Below are 17,604 nucleotides of genomic sequence, written 5' to 3'. Positions count from 1 at the left end.
TTTAATTTTTTTAAACAAAATTATTAAATTACAAAATTGTTACTTTATTTAATCCAAGTGATATCTACTTCGAAAAAGCCTAAATATAACAAGTGGTATCTATTAAAAAAAAAAAAAAAAAAAAATGTGAAATCTTTTAATACTGCGCCAATTACAAAGAGAATATATACCTAAAAAAAACCAAGTGGTATGTATCTTTGTATTCCTGAGAGTCTTTCTATCAACCCAAGTGGTAATAGTTTTAATTCTCCTTGATAAAATTATAATATTACAAAGAATTATTTTAATCACAAAGAATTAAAGAGGTAACATTATAAAATAAAAATATTTAATTAAAATAAAATAAATAAATTTTTCTTGTAAAAAACTTGGCGCTGCTTTGTCCAAGGTCAACCTAGACAAACTTGCATAGGTGCATATAAGCATATGCATAAAGAGATGGATTGGTCTATTTCCTTTTGCACATATAGCGAGACCAAGCGAGACTGTTCTCTGTTTGCTTTTTATTCAATATTTCAGAAAATATCCTTGAAGTCATAATTTTTTTGGTTCTAATTTGTTTGTAAGATTTTTATTAATATTTCTGCAAAATTTTAAAAGGATGCCATATTTTCTTTGATTAATTTTTTAAATGAAGTTGAAAAAATAGTGAAATTTGATGAAATCCCATAAGAGCCCATGTTAAATTCAAATTGTTATAACTTTTGAACGGGCCACGCAAACTTGTTCAAACTTGGCACAATGCTTTATTATTATAATACTCATCACCTGACAAAGTTTGAAGAATTTGGCATTTTTTCTTCTAAGGGGTCATACAACCTTAAGATGTTTTAAAGAATTAGTTTAGAGACAGAGAGAGAGAGAGAGAGAGAGAGAGAGAGAGAAGTAAAAGAACATTTACAAAGGTTAAATCTACTAGACATCTATCTGTCAAGAGTATTTGTTAGATAAAAGTTCTTTTTTCTTTTGGTTCCAAAAACAGACAAGCAAAGAATTTACAATTTGAGGTTATATATTACATGTCAATAAAAATGAACGAAAGAAATGCATAAAACAGAAAAAATATAATATAGTTTAGTACGCTATCATTACAAGTAATGTTTACAATAAATATACTTAAGGCTATTGCACGTAACAAATTTTTAGTCATAATCGTAAGGCCGTAAGAAAATAGACCAATCACACTCGATTATTCTTCGAGCTCAAGGAGAATAATCGACTGTGATTGGTCTATTTTCTTACGGCCTTACGATTATGACTAAAACTTTGTTACGTGCAATGGCCTTTACAAATTTCGTACAGAAAACTTAAAAACAAAGCACAAAAACTCGAACGCGTGTTGCGGCTAGACACTATTGGCTTCTGCACACAAGACGCTGAAACGCTTGCCGCGCGGCAAAAAGCGACGCGGTAACCAATCAACGTGTTGCTTTCCGTAAGAACCAAAAGTTTATTGGCTGCCGCGTCGCTTCTTGCCGCGCGGCAAGCGTTTCCGCGTCCTGTGTACAGAAGCCATAAGAGTGTGTTCTGTTTGGGCGCTCACACGCTGTAAGCATCATTCTATCTTCGTTGCACATCGAATATCAAACGAAGATAGAGCGATGCTTACAGCGCGTGAGCGCCCAAACGGAATGCACTCTATAGGACACACAAGTAAGCACTTGAGATGACGATTCGCCCGATAACTAGCCAGTCGGTTAGTTATTGGGCAAACAAGATTTCCACGTACCAATAGATAGTCACGTAAATATTTATACAAAAAATAATTTACATGTGCAATTTTTTGCTTTTTATTTATTATAAATATGTTTAAGATTCTATAACGTCTTTTTTCGTACAGAAAAACTTATTATTTCGATAATTATAAGCTTAATCAGTATTTTACTTCTCTTAGCCATTTCGTAAGAATCTATTGAAACTCACGATACACTTAAGTATCAGTATTCAAGTATTTTTTTTAATATTTTAAACAAAGTTTTAAGTAGCACAATTTTTAATATAAAAAACTAAATAGTCAAATATTATATTAATTAGTAAAAATACGTTTCCAATTTTATTTAAAAAGCTTAATAAAAAATAAATCTCCCATCAATGGCCAGGTAATGGGCAGTGGCCCGTCATTGGTTACTCAATGTATCTTTTATCTCATTTTTCGATACACGTTGTAACATGTTCCACCACGTGGTACTGTGTTTCACACGGTAGAAGAACATACGCACGTTCACGATGATTGCAAAAATATCATCGACGTATCTCCCGAAAATAGGAACCGAGAAGCTCAACAATTCGATGCAATGTGTTTCGAGGTCATCTAACACCATGTCGGCAAGGATAGGGGAGAGGGGGGAACCCATAGGACTACCAAAAATTTGGTCATAAATAACTCCGTTAAAAGAAAAACTGGTGGAGCTTAGGATCATATCGATAGCGTGTAGGAATTGTTGTAACGTGAATTTTGTTACTGTGGAAATATAGCACCATCGTTTTTCAATGCTCTTCATAACGAGTCCTTTTGGAATGTTAGTGAAAAGAGAGGTAGCATCTAGTGAGACAAGAATGTCATCGGGTGAAATTTTTAAATTTCTGATTTTCTCAACGAAACACCAACTGTCCTTTATGTACGAACGAGGTTTAGGGATGGAGTCATTTAAAATATCATGCAGAAAACCATCAGCGATATTATACAGTGGGCTACCAACGGTAGAAACAATAATTCGTAATGGGAAACCATTTTTATGTATCTTTGGTAATCCGTAGCATCGGGGTAAATTACCACACGTGCTACGTAAACTATTAAAAGTATGTTTATCAATGATTTTGGAGTCAAACCAGGAGCGGATCAAACCATTGAGCTTCGTGGTAATGCGTTTGATAGGGTCAACTTCCAATTTTTTATATGTTGTCTGGTCGTTGAGCAGGTGAGTAGGATTGATTGTCTCAATTGTGACGCGTGTTACATCGGACAGACTAAGAGAAACCTGGCGACTAGAATTAAAGAGCATCGTGCTGATATTAAAAAACATCCTAGCAATCATTCCGTAGTCAGTAAACATAAGACCCTTGCGACCATGATTTTAATTGGCTTAGTCCCAGTACTTTACACAGTGAGAAACATTTCAAGAAGAGAGAGATCGCGAAAATGATATTTATTAAGAAAGACAACAACACTATTAATTCACAGAAGGACACGGATAACCTTCCGTGTATATATGACAAAATAATAACTCTAATGTAAGCGCTTTCCGTTATCCCCTTCTTTGTTTTTCACTTAGTCGTCCGTTGTCATCTCGAGTGAACACACCGCTCAATACGACTGTAATTTAATTTGTGATTTATTAATTGACACACAGAATATGTAAGCATTGCTCTTTTAATTTTCTTTTTATTTTATTCTTTTTAATCTAATTTTCTTTTTATTTATTTTATTTTATTTATTTTATTTATTTTTTCTCAACTTTTTAACTACTCATTGTTATATTCTATTGTTCCTTTGTTTCTCTGTGTCAGTTTGTTGACTTATTGCTGCCACATTTGTACAATAAAGTGTTCTGCAAGCGTTTAATGGACTGTTGCACTTGATAAGGACCGGAATCTCGGTCGAAACGCGTCGTGCTTGAAAATAAAGATTGCCAGATTGGTTGAAGCTAACGAGTTTTTATTATTTTGTAGTAACTTGCGATAATTTACTCCGCGTAAACGAGTGATATATTGTAAGTTACTACAGAAGTAACGCTCGCGTAAACGTAGTAGTAGTAACAGTGAATAAAAAAATTAATTATATCTACCAAAAATATATAATTTGAAACTGAATCAAAAAATTAATCAGTAAAACTAATTTCTATCGATTTTCATACTACTTACTGTTTATCAACAAAGCAGTTTTGATTTTTTCCGTATAAAATGAAAAAAATCATAAACGAAAATAAATGTTGGAACACGTAGGGAGCACGTATTATTGCATACTATTTCTGTGATTTCTGTGTAGGTCGACAGTCGACACAATACTGTTATTTCATGGACGTTGGGACCCCCCACCATCTGGCACGGCGCGCGCACACAGCAAGCAGCGAACGAACAGTCGTGTACTCTAGTCCTAGTCCCTATATAAAGCCCCTTGTACAATGCCGCAACAGGCAACAGGCAATAGGAACAGAGAATAGAAATCAAAATCAAAAGTTCAATCTTAAGATGTCATGAACCAATCACACAGCCGTATTAGCGTCTTAAGACATTACTTAAGACGATCTTGAATATATATATAATAAAAACGTTGAAAATGGTTGAACAAGATCTTATTATTTTTTCTTTTTGTCAAAAAGCCATCGTAATATTTTTATTTATTATAGTTGCAAACTAAGAACATTATTGCACATCAATATCTAGCGCTATGTGAAATAATTTATAATAAATAAACTGTAATGCTAGGGGCCGATATGATTAAACTCACTCTGCATCTCTTTCTAACTATCCCCCTAGAAAGAAACGAAGAGTGAATTTAATCGGAGAATCACGTTTAATGGCCTTTAATCAGAGACTGTGATATACCGGTCCTAGGTCTACAATGCGAGTTGTAAAGTCGTGAGTCGTAAGAATTGACCAATCACAGTCGATTATTCTCCTCAAATTCGATTGTGATTGGTCAATTCTTACGACTCGCATTGTAGACCTAGCATAAAGGCTATTCTACAATTGCGTAAGCGTGGTTGTAAGTGGTTGTAAGAGTGTTGTACGGCGTGGTTGTAGAGCGGTACTGCGGTTGTAAAGCTGTTGTGGAAGATGGTTGAACTTCATCTTTCACGACTACGCCAGATGTGAACGTAAGAGCCAACCAATCAGAGTGCTGTTACGCGTCATCACGCCGCGCGCTGCTATAATTGTTTTTGTCGAAACAGTAAATACACGTGATCCGAACCGAAGACCGCTATAAAGATCTCAAGAGTCAAGTTATAACATTCTTTCTTGGCATCCGAAAGTATTCTTTTTTTCTATTGTAGTGTTTTTGGTACGTGTTCATCATGGAATACGAGGAAAGTGCTCAGTACGAGGAAGATGAAACTTTTTTAAACTTATTATCGTGTAGAGAATTGATTGGGCTGGTGAGAAGCAACGAGTTATTATGGAAAAAACGATGCATTTCACACAAAGATCAACAAATGAAAAGTTTGTGCTGGATGAGTATCGGAAGTGCCTTGACCTCTGTACTTTCCACTGCACTCTGATTGGTTGCTGTAATCAAGTTTACAACTACAACGTATCGTTACTTTATTGTAGACTGAACCGTTGTACAACATTCACGACTACTACTACTCCTACTCCTACAACCTTACGCTTACGCAATTGTAGAATAGCCTTAAGGCAATGAGTGTTGTAAGTCGTAAGTCGTAAGAATTTGCCAATCACAGTGCATTATTCTTCGACCGCAAGGAGAATAATGAACTGTGATTGGCCAATTCTTACGACTTACGACTCACAACATTCATTATAAACCGGGCCTTCAAATTAAAAATAATCATAATATATCTGTATAAAATATTTGTACTTGTACATTAATATATCTATATGTTATATATTATTATCAGACTAAAACTTTGTTACGTGCAATGGCCTTTTAAGATTTAACGACAAATAACGCGACGCGCGCGCACACTCGCACAGTGGAAAGGAAACTCAGCCTAAGTACATATGTGGCGTCGTCCCTTCGGCTTTTGGCTTTCTACGTTTTTTTAGTTCTCGTCTCGTCTCGTCATATAATATACCGTAAATTTACGCCACGGTGTCCGGTGGCCCCGGCGGCTACTTTAGCACGTTCCAACGTTTTTAGGATCGCTCCGAGCTCCGATCGCTCATAAACTTCTGTAGAATCGCTAGTATCGCTACACGATACACGAGAAACATGGCGCTTATTTCTACAAGGGCGATTTTTAGTCCCGGTAAGAACAAAATACCAAACACGAGGACGTGGTCACGCTGACGATAGCGACAGAATTTTAAAGCGAATCTTCGTCGATCGTTCTGTGCATGGCCCTGCTGTCGAAACCTCTCCGACCGATTATCGAACGTGATCGTGTCGCAGGGAAAATAGGGTTAGGTGTGGATACTTGCAAAGTGCTTCGTTTTCGTCACGCAAATTTATCTTTTTGTTTCAGTGTTGAGGCAGACTCTCAAGCAGATTATCTTCGCGAAGCAATTGACGAAATGCGTAAGCAGACGGTTGTCAACGATCTATTAATCGCCCCTGGAGTTGTGCCGATAACGATCCGTCGTGGATCACGATAGTTGCATGAAAAACATTTAAATTGTCAAATGTGAAAACTTGCTCGTAAATGCGCGTCGCTTTGATCTTTTAATAAAAGTCGTGATATTTTTATTCCATGATATTTATACACGTGGTTTTACTGATTTTTTAAATTTATATTTTTATTAATTTACTATTTTTAATTAACATATATCATTTTTTTTATTTTTTAAAACTAAAAACATTTTTAATTAATATTGTCATTGTTGCTATTGCAAAAATTACTATGATGATTTTTTTTTAGCAACGTTGTCAATTGAACAATCAGCTGTTTCTTCCGACTGTTACCAGTCCAAGATTCTATGCGACAGAGAAGAAGGTGTTCAGCCGTGATAAGCCACATTGCAACATAGGAACTATTGGGCATGTGGATCATGGCAAAACTACTCTGACAGCAGCTATTACCAAAGGTATTTGTTTTGTTTACAAGATGATTGACTGCCTTGTAAATAAGAGAGAGCTGATTGATTACTTCGAACTAACGAAAAATCTTATTATAAACAGTATTGTCTGAGAAGCAATTAGCGAAAGCTAAGGGATACAGTGAGATTGACAATGCTCCTGAGGAGAAGGCCCGTGGCATTACTATTAATGTCGCGCACATTGAATATCAGACGGAAGGTCGTCATTATGGACACACAGATTGCCCGGGTCATGCCGATTACATCAAAAACATGATCACAGGAACAGCTCAGATGGATGGCGCCATACTGGTCGTCGCCGCCACGGATGGCACGATGCCACAGACTAGAGAACACTTGCTTCTTGCTAAACAGATTGGTATTAAGCACATCGTTGTATTTATTAATAAGGTATCTATTAATATGATACTAGCGAAAGACACTGAGAGAATAAAAAACGTGGTATTAAAATTGTATGCAATATTTTTAAGGTCGATGCTGCTGATTCAGAAATGGTAGATTTGGTAGAGATGGAAGTACGAGAGTTGCTTTCCGAGATGGGTTATGACGGCGATAATGTTCCAATAGCGAAAGGCAGTGCACTCTGTGCGCTCGAAGGAAAGGAGCCCGAAATTGGTGCACAAGCTGTCCTGCAGTTGTTGGATTTGGTAGATAAACATATTCCAACTCCTGTGAGAGAACTGGATAAACCCTTTCTACTTCCAGTAGAAAACGTATATTCCATCCCTGGTAGAGGTACCGTGGTTACCGGTAGGCTAGAGCGCGGAAGACTGAAGAAGGGAACGGAATGCGAGTTTATTGGCTACAATAAAGTTTTTAAAAGCACAGTCACGGGTATAGAGATGTTCCATCAAATATTGGAGGAGGCCCAAGCCGGTGATCAACTCGGTGCTCTAGTGAGAGGCTTAAAGAGAGACGAATTAAGAAGAGGCCTGATAATGTGCAAACCTGGCTCTATCAAGGCACACGATCATGTAGAAGCCCAAGTGTACATGTTGACCAAGGAAGAAGGTGGCAGGAAAAAACCGATTGCAAATATGACACAATTACAAATGTTCTGTAGAACGTGGGATGTTGCAGCGCAGTGTACGATAGTGGGAAAGGATTTGGCCATGCCGGGAGAAGACAGCACGTAAGACATTCAATTTGTTTTCCAAGATTTTTATTAATTTTTTTAAATATTTGTTTTTGTACACTCACTGCATTTTTTTTACTGCAGATTAATATTAAAGTTGATAAGACCAATGGTATTGGAAAAGGGACAACGTTTTACATTGCGAGACGGAACGGTAACTCTAGGAACCGGCGTAGTCACTAACACCCTGAAACCGCTTACGGATAATGAGCGACACGAGCTTCTCGAGGGCAAGAAAGCGCTACTGAAGAAGCAAAAAAAATTACAGCAAAATTAGTAGACTCGATATAAACGTTTGTTATGGAATGAAGCAGAATTGTGCTATGTAATAAAGAAAATATAAGTTAGCCCAGACAGTCGGATCTCAGTCAAAACTTTCAAATGAATGTTTATCCGAAATATCCGACATTCCTTTGAAACGAAAAGTTGATAGGTGCGCAAGATACGACACTGGCATAGATTATATAATGATGAATACATAATTTGAATATGTATTGAAAAAGCGCATTTTTATCATTATATTACATATGCATTATATTACAAAATTGTGAATCATGATTTGATTCATTAACAAAAAACAAGGATGATTGTGTCGACCTAGATATTGATGTTTATCAAGTATTGCTTTCATTCCTTCCTCAATTCTCACGTATCTAAGTACATTAAGGTATATGTATTGTACGAGTAAAATTTAAATAAACAATACGTTAATAAAACGGTGTTATACGGTGATTAACGCGAAGACATTGAGCATGTGAGTGCATTGTAGCTTTAAAAACAGTTTGATAATTTATTAAAGTTCATACATCAGCTGATACAATCTGTTTCAAGCAGAACAATGAAACACTATTAGAGGTATACAAGAATTAAATGTATATGTTGCAGTGTGTCATTCCTAGTTCCTTTCTATGTTAGATATTCAGCGGTGTAATTTACACGTGACGTACTTTTCTCTCTATTAGATTTCTCAAGTTAATAGGAACGAGGATTTCAAAGGGAAATATTAACAGTTTCGCATACTTCTAACAGAACGGATTTTCTTACGTAGAAAAAAAACCACTGTTCATATAATTTAAGTTGAACAAATCATACATTCATCTTTTTTGCTTATAAAAATAGCAAACAGTCCTCGTCGAAACGGACAGACGCAACAGGCTACGAATCTGTGTTTCACTTCAATCTCGAATCATTCTTTTCATTAAAATATAGAAAACTACACCACGGGAGACGCTTATACTCACGAAAGATGGTCGCTCTCTCAACATTCGTACTTTTCAATTCACACACTAGTAAGTTTCTTAAGCAGTTTTATCAAGAAAGTGTATATATGGCATAAGTTAGTTTTTTTTATGATACTTCAGTCCAGTTTTACTCCGCTGTTCATACTTAAGTATGCAAACAGTAACTTCTAATATTAAATTTTTTATGTATCGTAAGATTCTTTCTTGTAAATTAATCCATTGCATGTTGATCTACTGTATACACCTGTGTTCAATCGAGAGCAAACATGTTATCCTGTTCTGTTGTAACAAGATTGAAGTGACTTGCACCGAGCGTCTCGTTTCTAGCGGTTGATTGAACGGCCAATCGCTAATATGTACTGTGACTTATGAAGAGAACGACTTGGATTTGGTGCCAGTGCAGTTCTACTCGTCTGAACCTGATAGCAGTTTTGCTGTACCTATTTCAGAATTGGCAGTTTTTACTCTATTTGTGTTAGAAAGTACGAAAACAAAATAAAAATAAAAAAAAAAAGAATAATGCTATTTTTGATACGCCTTAAAGTGGGTTAGCGCGATTGTGTTTAACATACAGCACGCCTTACACAATCCCATTTCTTATGTATATATGTACATACACACGCACGCACGCACGCACGCACATCTATACAAACGAGCGAATCAGAAAATGCAGTGAATTTCTCTCGGTTGTTTTGTATTAGCGTCGTATCAGCTTCAGCAGGCTGTGTTCCATGAACTCGTATCACAAGTCGTTTCCTCAGTTTCGCCATTACTTTATTCCGTTTCTAGTTCACAAATTTACGTGATAATATATCACAATCATTACATAAGAATTTTACAAAATCTAGACATTCAAGTGCAAATCACATATACACAATCACACACATGTTGTGCATACCGCATTGCAACGCATTCAAGCGACCCATCTTTAAGGCTATACATGCAAGTTCACAGAAGTTATGTGTCCAACATAAAAGCATCCAACTAAATATTGCGGGTAAGGTATTTTTTTTCTCAAAGAAAGAATCTTCGATTTCTATGATGTACGAGTGCGCGATACAACCAAGGAGCACCCGCGTAATAGGCCTTACTCTCTGTAAAGACCATTCCCAGTGTTAAATAAACTAAAGATCTTCGTCGTCCTCTGGTAAAGCTGTTTCTTGAGCCTCCTTGAGATCTTTCTCGATTTGTTGCTGCCATTGTGGATCCATAGTGACCTCCGGCGGCAGCAGCGCAGGCATAGCGACGAATTCTAGGTTTGGATCTCCAATCAACTTGCGTGCCAACCACAGAAAGGGCTTCTCAAAGTTGTAATTACTCTTCGCGCTAATATCATAGTACTGCAACAAAAAAAAGAAGATGAATTGTAAATTATTGTAAATTATATACAATATCAATGATAGGAAGTACTTTCAGATTAGAGGGACAGTGTAATGTCTTCACTTTATACAGATCACTGAATCATCATTAAGAAATTGTAAAAAAAAAAAAAGAAAAAATAAAAAGACAGATTTGAAGGATACATATAGTTAATAATATTATCTCAATATTATAGCATATAAAAATACCTGTAGATTCTTCTTTCTATGGAACACGATGCTCTTGGCCTTAACTTTTCTGTCCTTGATGTCAACTTTGTTACCGCAAAGAACAATCGGGATGTTTTCGCAGACGCGGACCAGATCTCTGTGCCAGTTGGGTACATTTTTGTACGTCACCCTGGATGTAACGTCAAACATGATAACGGCGCACTGTCCCTGAATGTAGTAGCCGTCGCGAAGGCCGCCGAACTTCTCCTGGCCGGCTGTGTCCCAGACATTGAAGCGGATCGGTCCGCGATTGGTGTGGAAGATCAGCGGGTGGACCTCGACACCCAGAGTGGCAACGTACTTCTTCTCGAATTCGCCGGTCAAGTGCCGTTTAACGAAGGTGGTCTTGCCAGTACCGCCGTCGCCGACCAGTACGCACTTGAAGGTGGGCATATCGGGTTCGTTTGCCATTTTAATCGTTGGTTCTTTCCAGTCACGGTCGAGGTCGGGAACACACGGTTCTGCAAAGGGAGAAAACGACATTAGATACCTGGGCATGTTGGCCACGGGGCTACACGAGCAAAGCAACGTGCGCGCGGCACGGGGGGGGGGTTGCGCTTCAGACGCGGGGGATGCCTCGTGGAGCACCTCCGCGGACACACTCACGCGGGAACGCCCGGGGGGGGGGGGATCGATCGCGGCTATCAGGACGGCGAGGGACGAGGTCCGAGAGGGAGATCGACCGGAGACGTCGTCGATCGAACTTGCTGGAAAACCGCGCGATCACGCGTTCGAAACGTGACCGTGAAAGGATTCGGTCGCGCGGCCGGGGGAGGGCCGCCAGCGCGGCGACGATGACACGCTCGACGAACGGCTCGCGCTGGCGGTCGGTGGCCGTGAGAATCGGAGGGAAAAGCGAGTCGCGATATCGAGGACCGGTGCGTCCACCGGCAGGGAATGGCGCCCGTTGTGCTGCTGCCCGCGAAGCCGGGATTTCTCGCTCCGATCCGCTTCGGCGGCCTGCGGCTGCTAGCGGCGCGATTTTTCCGCGCGCGTGACAATCGCAATCGCCCGGCGATCGACACCGCACTCACGTACCTGCTCGGACGGCGCGTGTACGAAATTTCCCGGGTACGCGGTGACGCACGTGAAAATGAACGTTAACACTCACCGTGCCGTACAGTCGGTATGGTTCACAATGGCGTTCCTCTGGGCGGTCGAATGGAGGCGATGCCACCTCGCCGATTCGCCGAGTCGAAGGGGCGCGGGGACGCGCGTCCGCGGGATCGAGATCGACGGGAAAAAATCGAATTCGATTTTTCGCGTGTGTCTTTTTTTCCAGAGGAATGCGACTACGTGCGACGACGAGTGGCGACGAGATGCTCGGTTGACGCGGACGTCGCGGACTCGGGACGGGCCACCGGAAATGCGCGCCGTCAGCGACATCTGCACTCGGCGCGCCATGCGGCTGCTTTCCCCCTCCCCCACCCATGCAGGCGAACGTGCAGCGTTCGAAAACTTCACTCGGGTGCACACCAGCGTCGTTCTGTCCTTGTTCAACTTTTAGTGAATAACAAAGGTAGAACGACGCGGTGTGCACCCGAGTAAAGTTTTCGAACGCAGCCCAGGAATAGTGCAGTTGTGCGAAAAACGCGGTGCACGCAGAGTAGTGATTCTCCGGATTCTCGAGCTCTCGTCACGTGGCGGCAAACGTTCAAAGGAACTCGCTCGGTCGAAGAGTAACCGATTTCGGTCGCGCGCCAATTTACGAAACTTAACGTTTCCACAAGCAGAAATGTCGAATTTTATTGAAAATAAAATTGATAATTTTAAGCGTGAAATGTGAGGAGAGAAAGGATATGTTTTGTCGGGTAAAGCCAACAAGTTTCGTGAGAAGACTTTGGACGATAGATTTCTATGTCCTGCTTTTTCGCTTTTTTTGTTTTTATATTTGATCTGTTCGTATAGGACAGTTACTACGTGTACGCGAGCGTTACTTCTGTATAGTAACTTACTCTAATTCCAATCGTTTACGCGGAGTAAATTATCGTAAGTTACTACAAAATCCCGTTTACCCGAAGGAAAATCCTGTTTACGCGAAGGAATTATCGTAAGTTACTACAGAAGTAATAACGCTCGCGTAAACGTAGTAGGTAAGTGTAAGTTGAGAACGAGCTAATTAATCATGGTTAACTTTTTTATTTCTAAATTATTTACAGCTACGAAAAAGATATTTATGTTTGTGTGCATATTACATCAATAAGCGATTTATACAAACATTTTGAAAGTATTTTTAAGGATTTTTTTTATTCGTAATTTTTTGGCAACGTTGGAATTAGGTGATAAAATCTTAATACAGTTACATAAGATTTCAGATTTAATTAAATTTTGAAACTGATGAGCTGTGGAATATAGATAAAATATTTGTTGAATTGATAAAATATAATTTATTTTAAAATATTTACATTACATATATATAAATATATATATATTGGCTGCGTTTGCTTTCGACGCTTTCGTGCGGAAAGTATCATTCTATCTTTCTTCAACATATAATGAGCAATAAAGATAGAATGACGTTTTTTCAGCACGAAAGCGCGTCCAAAGTAAACGCAGCCGTTATACATTAATTAAATATTGGAATTAAAATGGTAAAATAGCGACAGAGAACAATTAAATCACTATAAAATGCGCGCCAGTTTCCACAGCTACACACTTAAAAAAATGAAATTGATTTTGAATTTTTATTTTATCTATTACAATTATGTATAATTCTAATTATATGCATCTCTTCTATAGATATATGTATAATTTTATGAATCCAGTTTTGTTTTTTTTCTATCATAATAAAGATAAGAAATACGTTGCATAATCTTATTATTAATTATTCGTCTCAATATACATGTTTAACTTGGAAGACCTCATAATTTAAGTGCAAATGCGTTTTTACGCTTATATAACTTTTAATACAATACTATTTTTTTCATAAATTACACTGAAGATGATCCGAACACAGATCGAAACATTTGTGATGCGAATAATAATTTGTATTAAATACATCGGCACGGACACCCAGTAGTTGTGGCTTTGATGCCTTTTTATTTTATTTCATTGAGTCATGATTTAAATTTGTCTGCTATTATCTAAAATCTAAAGTAAACGTTCCGATGGATACTTTATGTGTTGTTGTAATAATACCATATTTTTTATAGCATTTATTTTATATTATAAAAAATACTATACATAACTATAAAAAAAGTATTGATACATTAAAATACAATTTCGGTAAATAATTTTTTCATATATAATTATACATATATGTATAAGATATAAAACAGTAGATCCCCGTATAACGCGTATATATTAATATAACACAGATTCGTATGACACAACGGAAAAATTTTAATAACTGTTTGCTTTAAAGTGAAATAAAAAATATTATACGTTTATCGTTAATATTTATTTTATACTTTTTACAATAAACTTTTACATCTTTTATAAATATTTATTTCTACATTTATACATAATCTAAATATGTATAATCTATCTATATATATATGTGACTCGTATAACATAGATTCATATATAATATGGAACGTATATATCTGTTATACGCGGGTCTACTGTGTATGTTTTCTTTTCTTTATGTATAATTTTTGTTCATATATACAAAAAAATTAATCAAAACAAAAACTTAAAAAAAATGTAAAGAATATTTTTTACATTGTTATTTTACAAAAAAATTAAGTTTGAGGAAATGAGAAAAAATTGTCTATATAATTATATATGTATAATAAGTAGAAATTTGCACATTGTTTTCTCATAGTTTTTAGATGTGCAAGTAGAAACCTGCACATTGCTTCCTTATAGTTTTTAAGTGTCTAAGTAGAAACCTCCATATTGCTTCCTTATAGTTTTTAAGTGTGCAAGTAGAAGCCTTCGCTCACTAAGCTCCTCTATAACGAAGCCTGTATTTTATTCGATGTATAATTATTAGTATTTTATTGTTTTGGCTTCCTCATAGAGGAAGCTTTGTGAGCGAAGGCTTCTACTTGCACACTTAAAAACTATAAGGAAGCAATATGGAGGTTTCTACTTGGACACTTAAAAACTATAAGGAAGCAATGTGCAGGTTTCTACTTGCACACCTAAAAACTATGAGAAAACAATGTGCAAATTTCTACTTACACACTTCAAAACTATGAGGAAGCAATGTGCAAGTTTCTACTTGCACACTTGTTTTTATTATGATAAACTTTATTGCAACTAATATCTGTTATACTAATATCTGTTATTATTATAAAAATAAACTTTGTGAGCGAAGTTTTCTATTTGCAACCACGGACATTTCTAATTTGCCGATCATCGCCTAATTTACTACCAACCTTCCTTAAATGATACTCTATCGATTAAAAAAAAAAAAAAACAGCCCGATATCTCAATATTTACGGAAGTTAGAGCAACCACGAACATTTCTTAAAAAATTCAAAATTTTTTTTAAAAATGAACCCTTTTACCGATCATCGCCTAATTCAACACCAACCTTCCTTGAATGATACTCTATCGATTAAAAAAAAAAAAAAAACAGCCCAATATCTCAATATTTGCGAAAGTTAGAGCAACCACGGACATCAAATCTGTTACACACATACATACATACGGACATTTTTTTTAATCCGATATTTTGACCTTTTACAACAATATGAACATATTGGCATAAAAAACTCCAAAACCGATCTCTTCTTTGGTTTCTTCTACCCCCATTTCATATATAATTAATTTAAATTTGGATGACTAGATCCAACTTTATACGCAAACAAAAATCCGTAAACGATTTTACGAAAACAAAGTTTCCTCTATGAGGAAGCAAAATGTAATATTTGTACATAAAATATAAATATATGATTATATACGGATATTGTATAATCTATAATCGCAATTTTATTTAAAAAAAAAAACAATGTAAAAATTATTTTCCTAATTATTTTTCGATTATTTTTCTTAACATTTTTTTTATAATAGGTATATGAACAGAGATTATACACATCATCCTTTATGTATAATTATATATGAAACATTTTTTCCCGGAATGTTATAAAGTTTATTAATACTTATTTCAGATAATGACAAACTAATTTAAATACGATAGCAACATATATATTATATTACAGAATGCAAAAAGGATTGGCGCTTATCGCCGAACGTAACGAGTATAAATATGACGTAAGTAAGGGCCCAGAAATTCTAGTCGTGACCCTGTCCTCTCGTGTTCCTCGCCGCACGCCACACGGGCGATGACGGTGCGCGGGGCGCCGCGTCGCGCGGCGTCCGCACCTGCGAGACGAAGTTGACGTCATCGGCGCGTGCGCGCCGCGTCGGGACGGCACTGCAGAAGCAGGCGAGTTCGCGAGTGTATCGATTTTACGATCGTGCCTCTCTCGCGGTGCCAGTGCGTTCGTCGTTTCCTTTAGTTTTTTAGTGGACGTGCACGTCGTACATGGATAAAACCGTGAATGGGATTACCCGCTAGACACGTCGCTCCGTACACCGCTTGCTGACTCGCAACTCCTCGTCACCCTTCATCATGACCAAGGATAGATTAGCGGCCCTCGTCGCGGTGAGTGAATCCGGTCGAGACTACTCTACTCTTGCTAGTTCGTCGCTCTCTATCTCTTTCCTCTCTCTCTCTCTCTCTCTCCCTCTCTCCGCGTACATGTACACGATGCTTCTGGTGCACCAGATAACCGGAGCTGCACCGTCGACATACGCGTCACGCGTGTCGTCCTCGTCGTCGCCGTTATCGCCGCCGTCGATGCACGCGTAACTCACGCCCTAGCGCGTGTGACTTTTACGGTGCGTGTCACACGGCGGCGGCACCGGGCACGATGCTCCGCGGTCACCCGTCGCGGTCGCGCGGCCAAGAGAGTAGAGGAACACGGCTCCGTCGGCTAGAAGGCGTAACCGCGAGACGGAAAGCCGGCGGATGACAGGCGGTTTGTCCGCTCGCCTCGGTCCGCCTCGGCGTCTCCGAGCTGACAGGTGTTCGCGAGGCACGCACTCTCGCCGAAAGAGCCCCCCCCCCGATCTCGTCGTCGCCGTGTCGGTCGTATCCCGCGTTGCTGAATATACCCGGTCGCCGTTTTCGTCGTCGTCGTCGTCGTCGTCGTCGAGCCGGTGCGTCGCGCCCGGGTCCATGGCGACCATGGCCGACCTTGGTCACTTATTATTGGCGACGCGCCGATGAATGGAGAACGTATTCTCACCGGCCGTGCCGCCGTCGGGACCGGGATCGGCGTCTGCCTCGCCGTAGGTCGCCCCGGATGTTGTAGACGCGCGAGGTTGACGTCTACGTTCATTCACGGCCGCCGCGTTACGTTCGGCGTGGCGTACACGAGCGTGGCATCGCATCCTCCCGGGAGCCAACTGGACCGCGGCCGACGATTTTTTTTTTGTAATTTTCGTGATTTTACCGGTGCACGTGATCGCTTTGTAACCGCGTCGATCTTTTCTTTTTCTCGTATTTTGTGGAATTGATCGTCGGTTTGATTTTCAAGAGGCTCGTACGTTTGCAGTGCATTCGAAAGTCGAATTCATTGAATCCACACATCCACGCACGGTTTAAATCCCCGGCTGGCAATCGCGCGTCTATTGAAGAGCTCTCCCATGATGTTTCAATGAAAACCGCGTCATCTCGACTCGCTGCAGCGTGTTTCGAAATGACGAGCCTCGTGTCGAAATATTCGCGACGGCACCTCTCTTCGACGGTGATTATTTTACAATATATTTCGTGGAAGAAGAATGTCGAAAGTGTACGGGGCGAAAAATTCTCGCGCGTTCCATTATTCCGTCAGTCGACGGCCTGAATGGATTAACGCGGCGGGCATCGTTCCAAGCTGAAACGAACATCGCGTCCGTATGAAAAGATTAATCGTGCGGCCACGGTGCCGTTGGTATATACAATGCAACGAAATTGTCACATAAA

At 38.9% G+C, this 17,604-nt stretch overlaps 3 protein-coding genes across 9 annotated transcripts in view; 2 read left to right on the top strand and 1 right to left on the bottom strand.

Moving 5' to 3' along the window:
- The first annotated feature begins 5,647 nt into the window (after positions 1–5,647).
- LOC143898342 (elongation factor Tu, mitochondrial) lies at positions 5,648–8,584 on the top strand. The gene is made up of 6 exons (XM_077407738.1): positions 5,648–5,930; positions 6,147–6,199; positions 6,540–6,705; positions 6,800–7,107; positions 7,188–7,849; positions 7,937–8,584. Exons 1-6 carry the CDS (start codon positions 5,894–5,896, stop codon positions 8,127–8,129), a joined length of 1,419 nt encoding a protein of 472 aa, XP_077263864.1. The 5' UTR covers positions 5,648–5,893; the 3' UTR covers positions 8,130–8,584.
- A 31-nt stretch (positions 8,585–8,615) lies between these two features.
- Ran (RAN, member RAS oncogene family) lies at positions 8,616–11,996 on the bottom strand. 2 transcript variants are annotated; one of them, XM_077407739.1, is made up of 3 exons: positions 11,721–11,996; positions 10,662–11,143; positions 8,616–10,433 (listed from the first exon to the last, which is right to left on the bottom strand). In XM_077407739.1, exons 2-3 carry the CDS (start codon positions 11,091–11,093, stop codon positions 10,218–10,220), a joined length of 648 nt encoding a protein of 215 aa, XP_077263865.1. In that variant the 5' UTR covers positions 11,094–11,143; positions 11,721–11,996; the 3' UTR covers positions 8,616–10,217. The 2 variants fall into 2 exon arrangements, with proteins under 2 accessions (XP_077263865.1, XP_077263866.1); XM_077407740.1 differs by having other exon boundaries at positions 11,794–11,996.
- A 4,000-nt stretch (positions 11,997–15,996) lies between these two features.
- Syx1a (syntaxin 1A) overlaps positions 15,997–17,604 on the top strand; it is a 111,278-nt gene continuing 109,670 nt past the window's right edge. For all 6 annotated transcript variants that reach the window (XR_013257231.1, XR_013257230.1, XR_013257229.1 and 3 more), the window contains exon 1: positions 15,997–16,239. Coding sequence is in view for 1 of the 6 variants with exons in the window: in XM_077408045.1 (XP_077264171.1) it covers positions 16,207–16,239 (33 nt within the window). In the remaining 5 variants the exon portion in view is untranslated. The remainder of the gene's footprint in view (positions 16,240–17,604) is intronic.

Source organism: Temnothorax americanus, unplaced genomic scaffold (genome assembly GCF_048541705.1).
Source record: "Temnothorax americanus isolate GAGA-0224 unplaced genomic scaffold, ASM4854170v1 Scaffold23, whole genome shotgun sequence".
Taxonomy (NCBI): Eukaryota; Metazoa; Arthropoda; class Insecta; order Hymenoptera; family Formicidae; genus Temnothorax; species Temnothorax americanus.
The sequence above is the reverse complement of the archived record's forward strand: the minus strand, read 5'-3'. Positions and strand labels throughout refer to the sequence as shown.

Excerpts from the sequence above, each read along its gene's own strand:
- LOC143898342 (XM_077407738.1), top strand. The coding sequence starts at position 5,894 with ATGGCGCTTATTTCTACAAGGGCGATTTTTAGTCCCG. Across the intron at positions 5,931-6,146 it reads AAGGGCGATTTTTAGTCCCG|TGTTGAGGCAGACTCTCAAG; the intron begins GTAAGAACAAAA and ends TTTTTGTTTCAG. Across the intron at positions 7,850-7,936 it reads ATGCCGGGAGAAGACAGCAC|ATTAATATTAAAGTTGATAA; the intron begins GTAAGACATTCA and ends TTTTTACTGCAG.
- Ran (XM_077407739.1), bottom strand. The coding sequence starts at position 11,093 with ATGGCAAACGAACCCGATATGCCCACCTTCAAGTGCGTACTGGTCGGC. Across the intron at positions 10,434-10,661 it reads ATAGAAAGAAGAATCTACAG|TACTATGATATTAGCGCGAA; the intron begins GTATTTTTATAT and ends TTTTTGTTGCAG.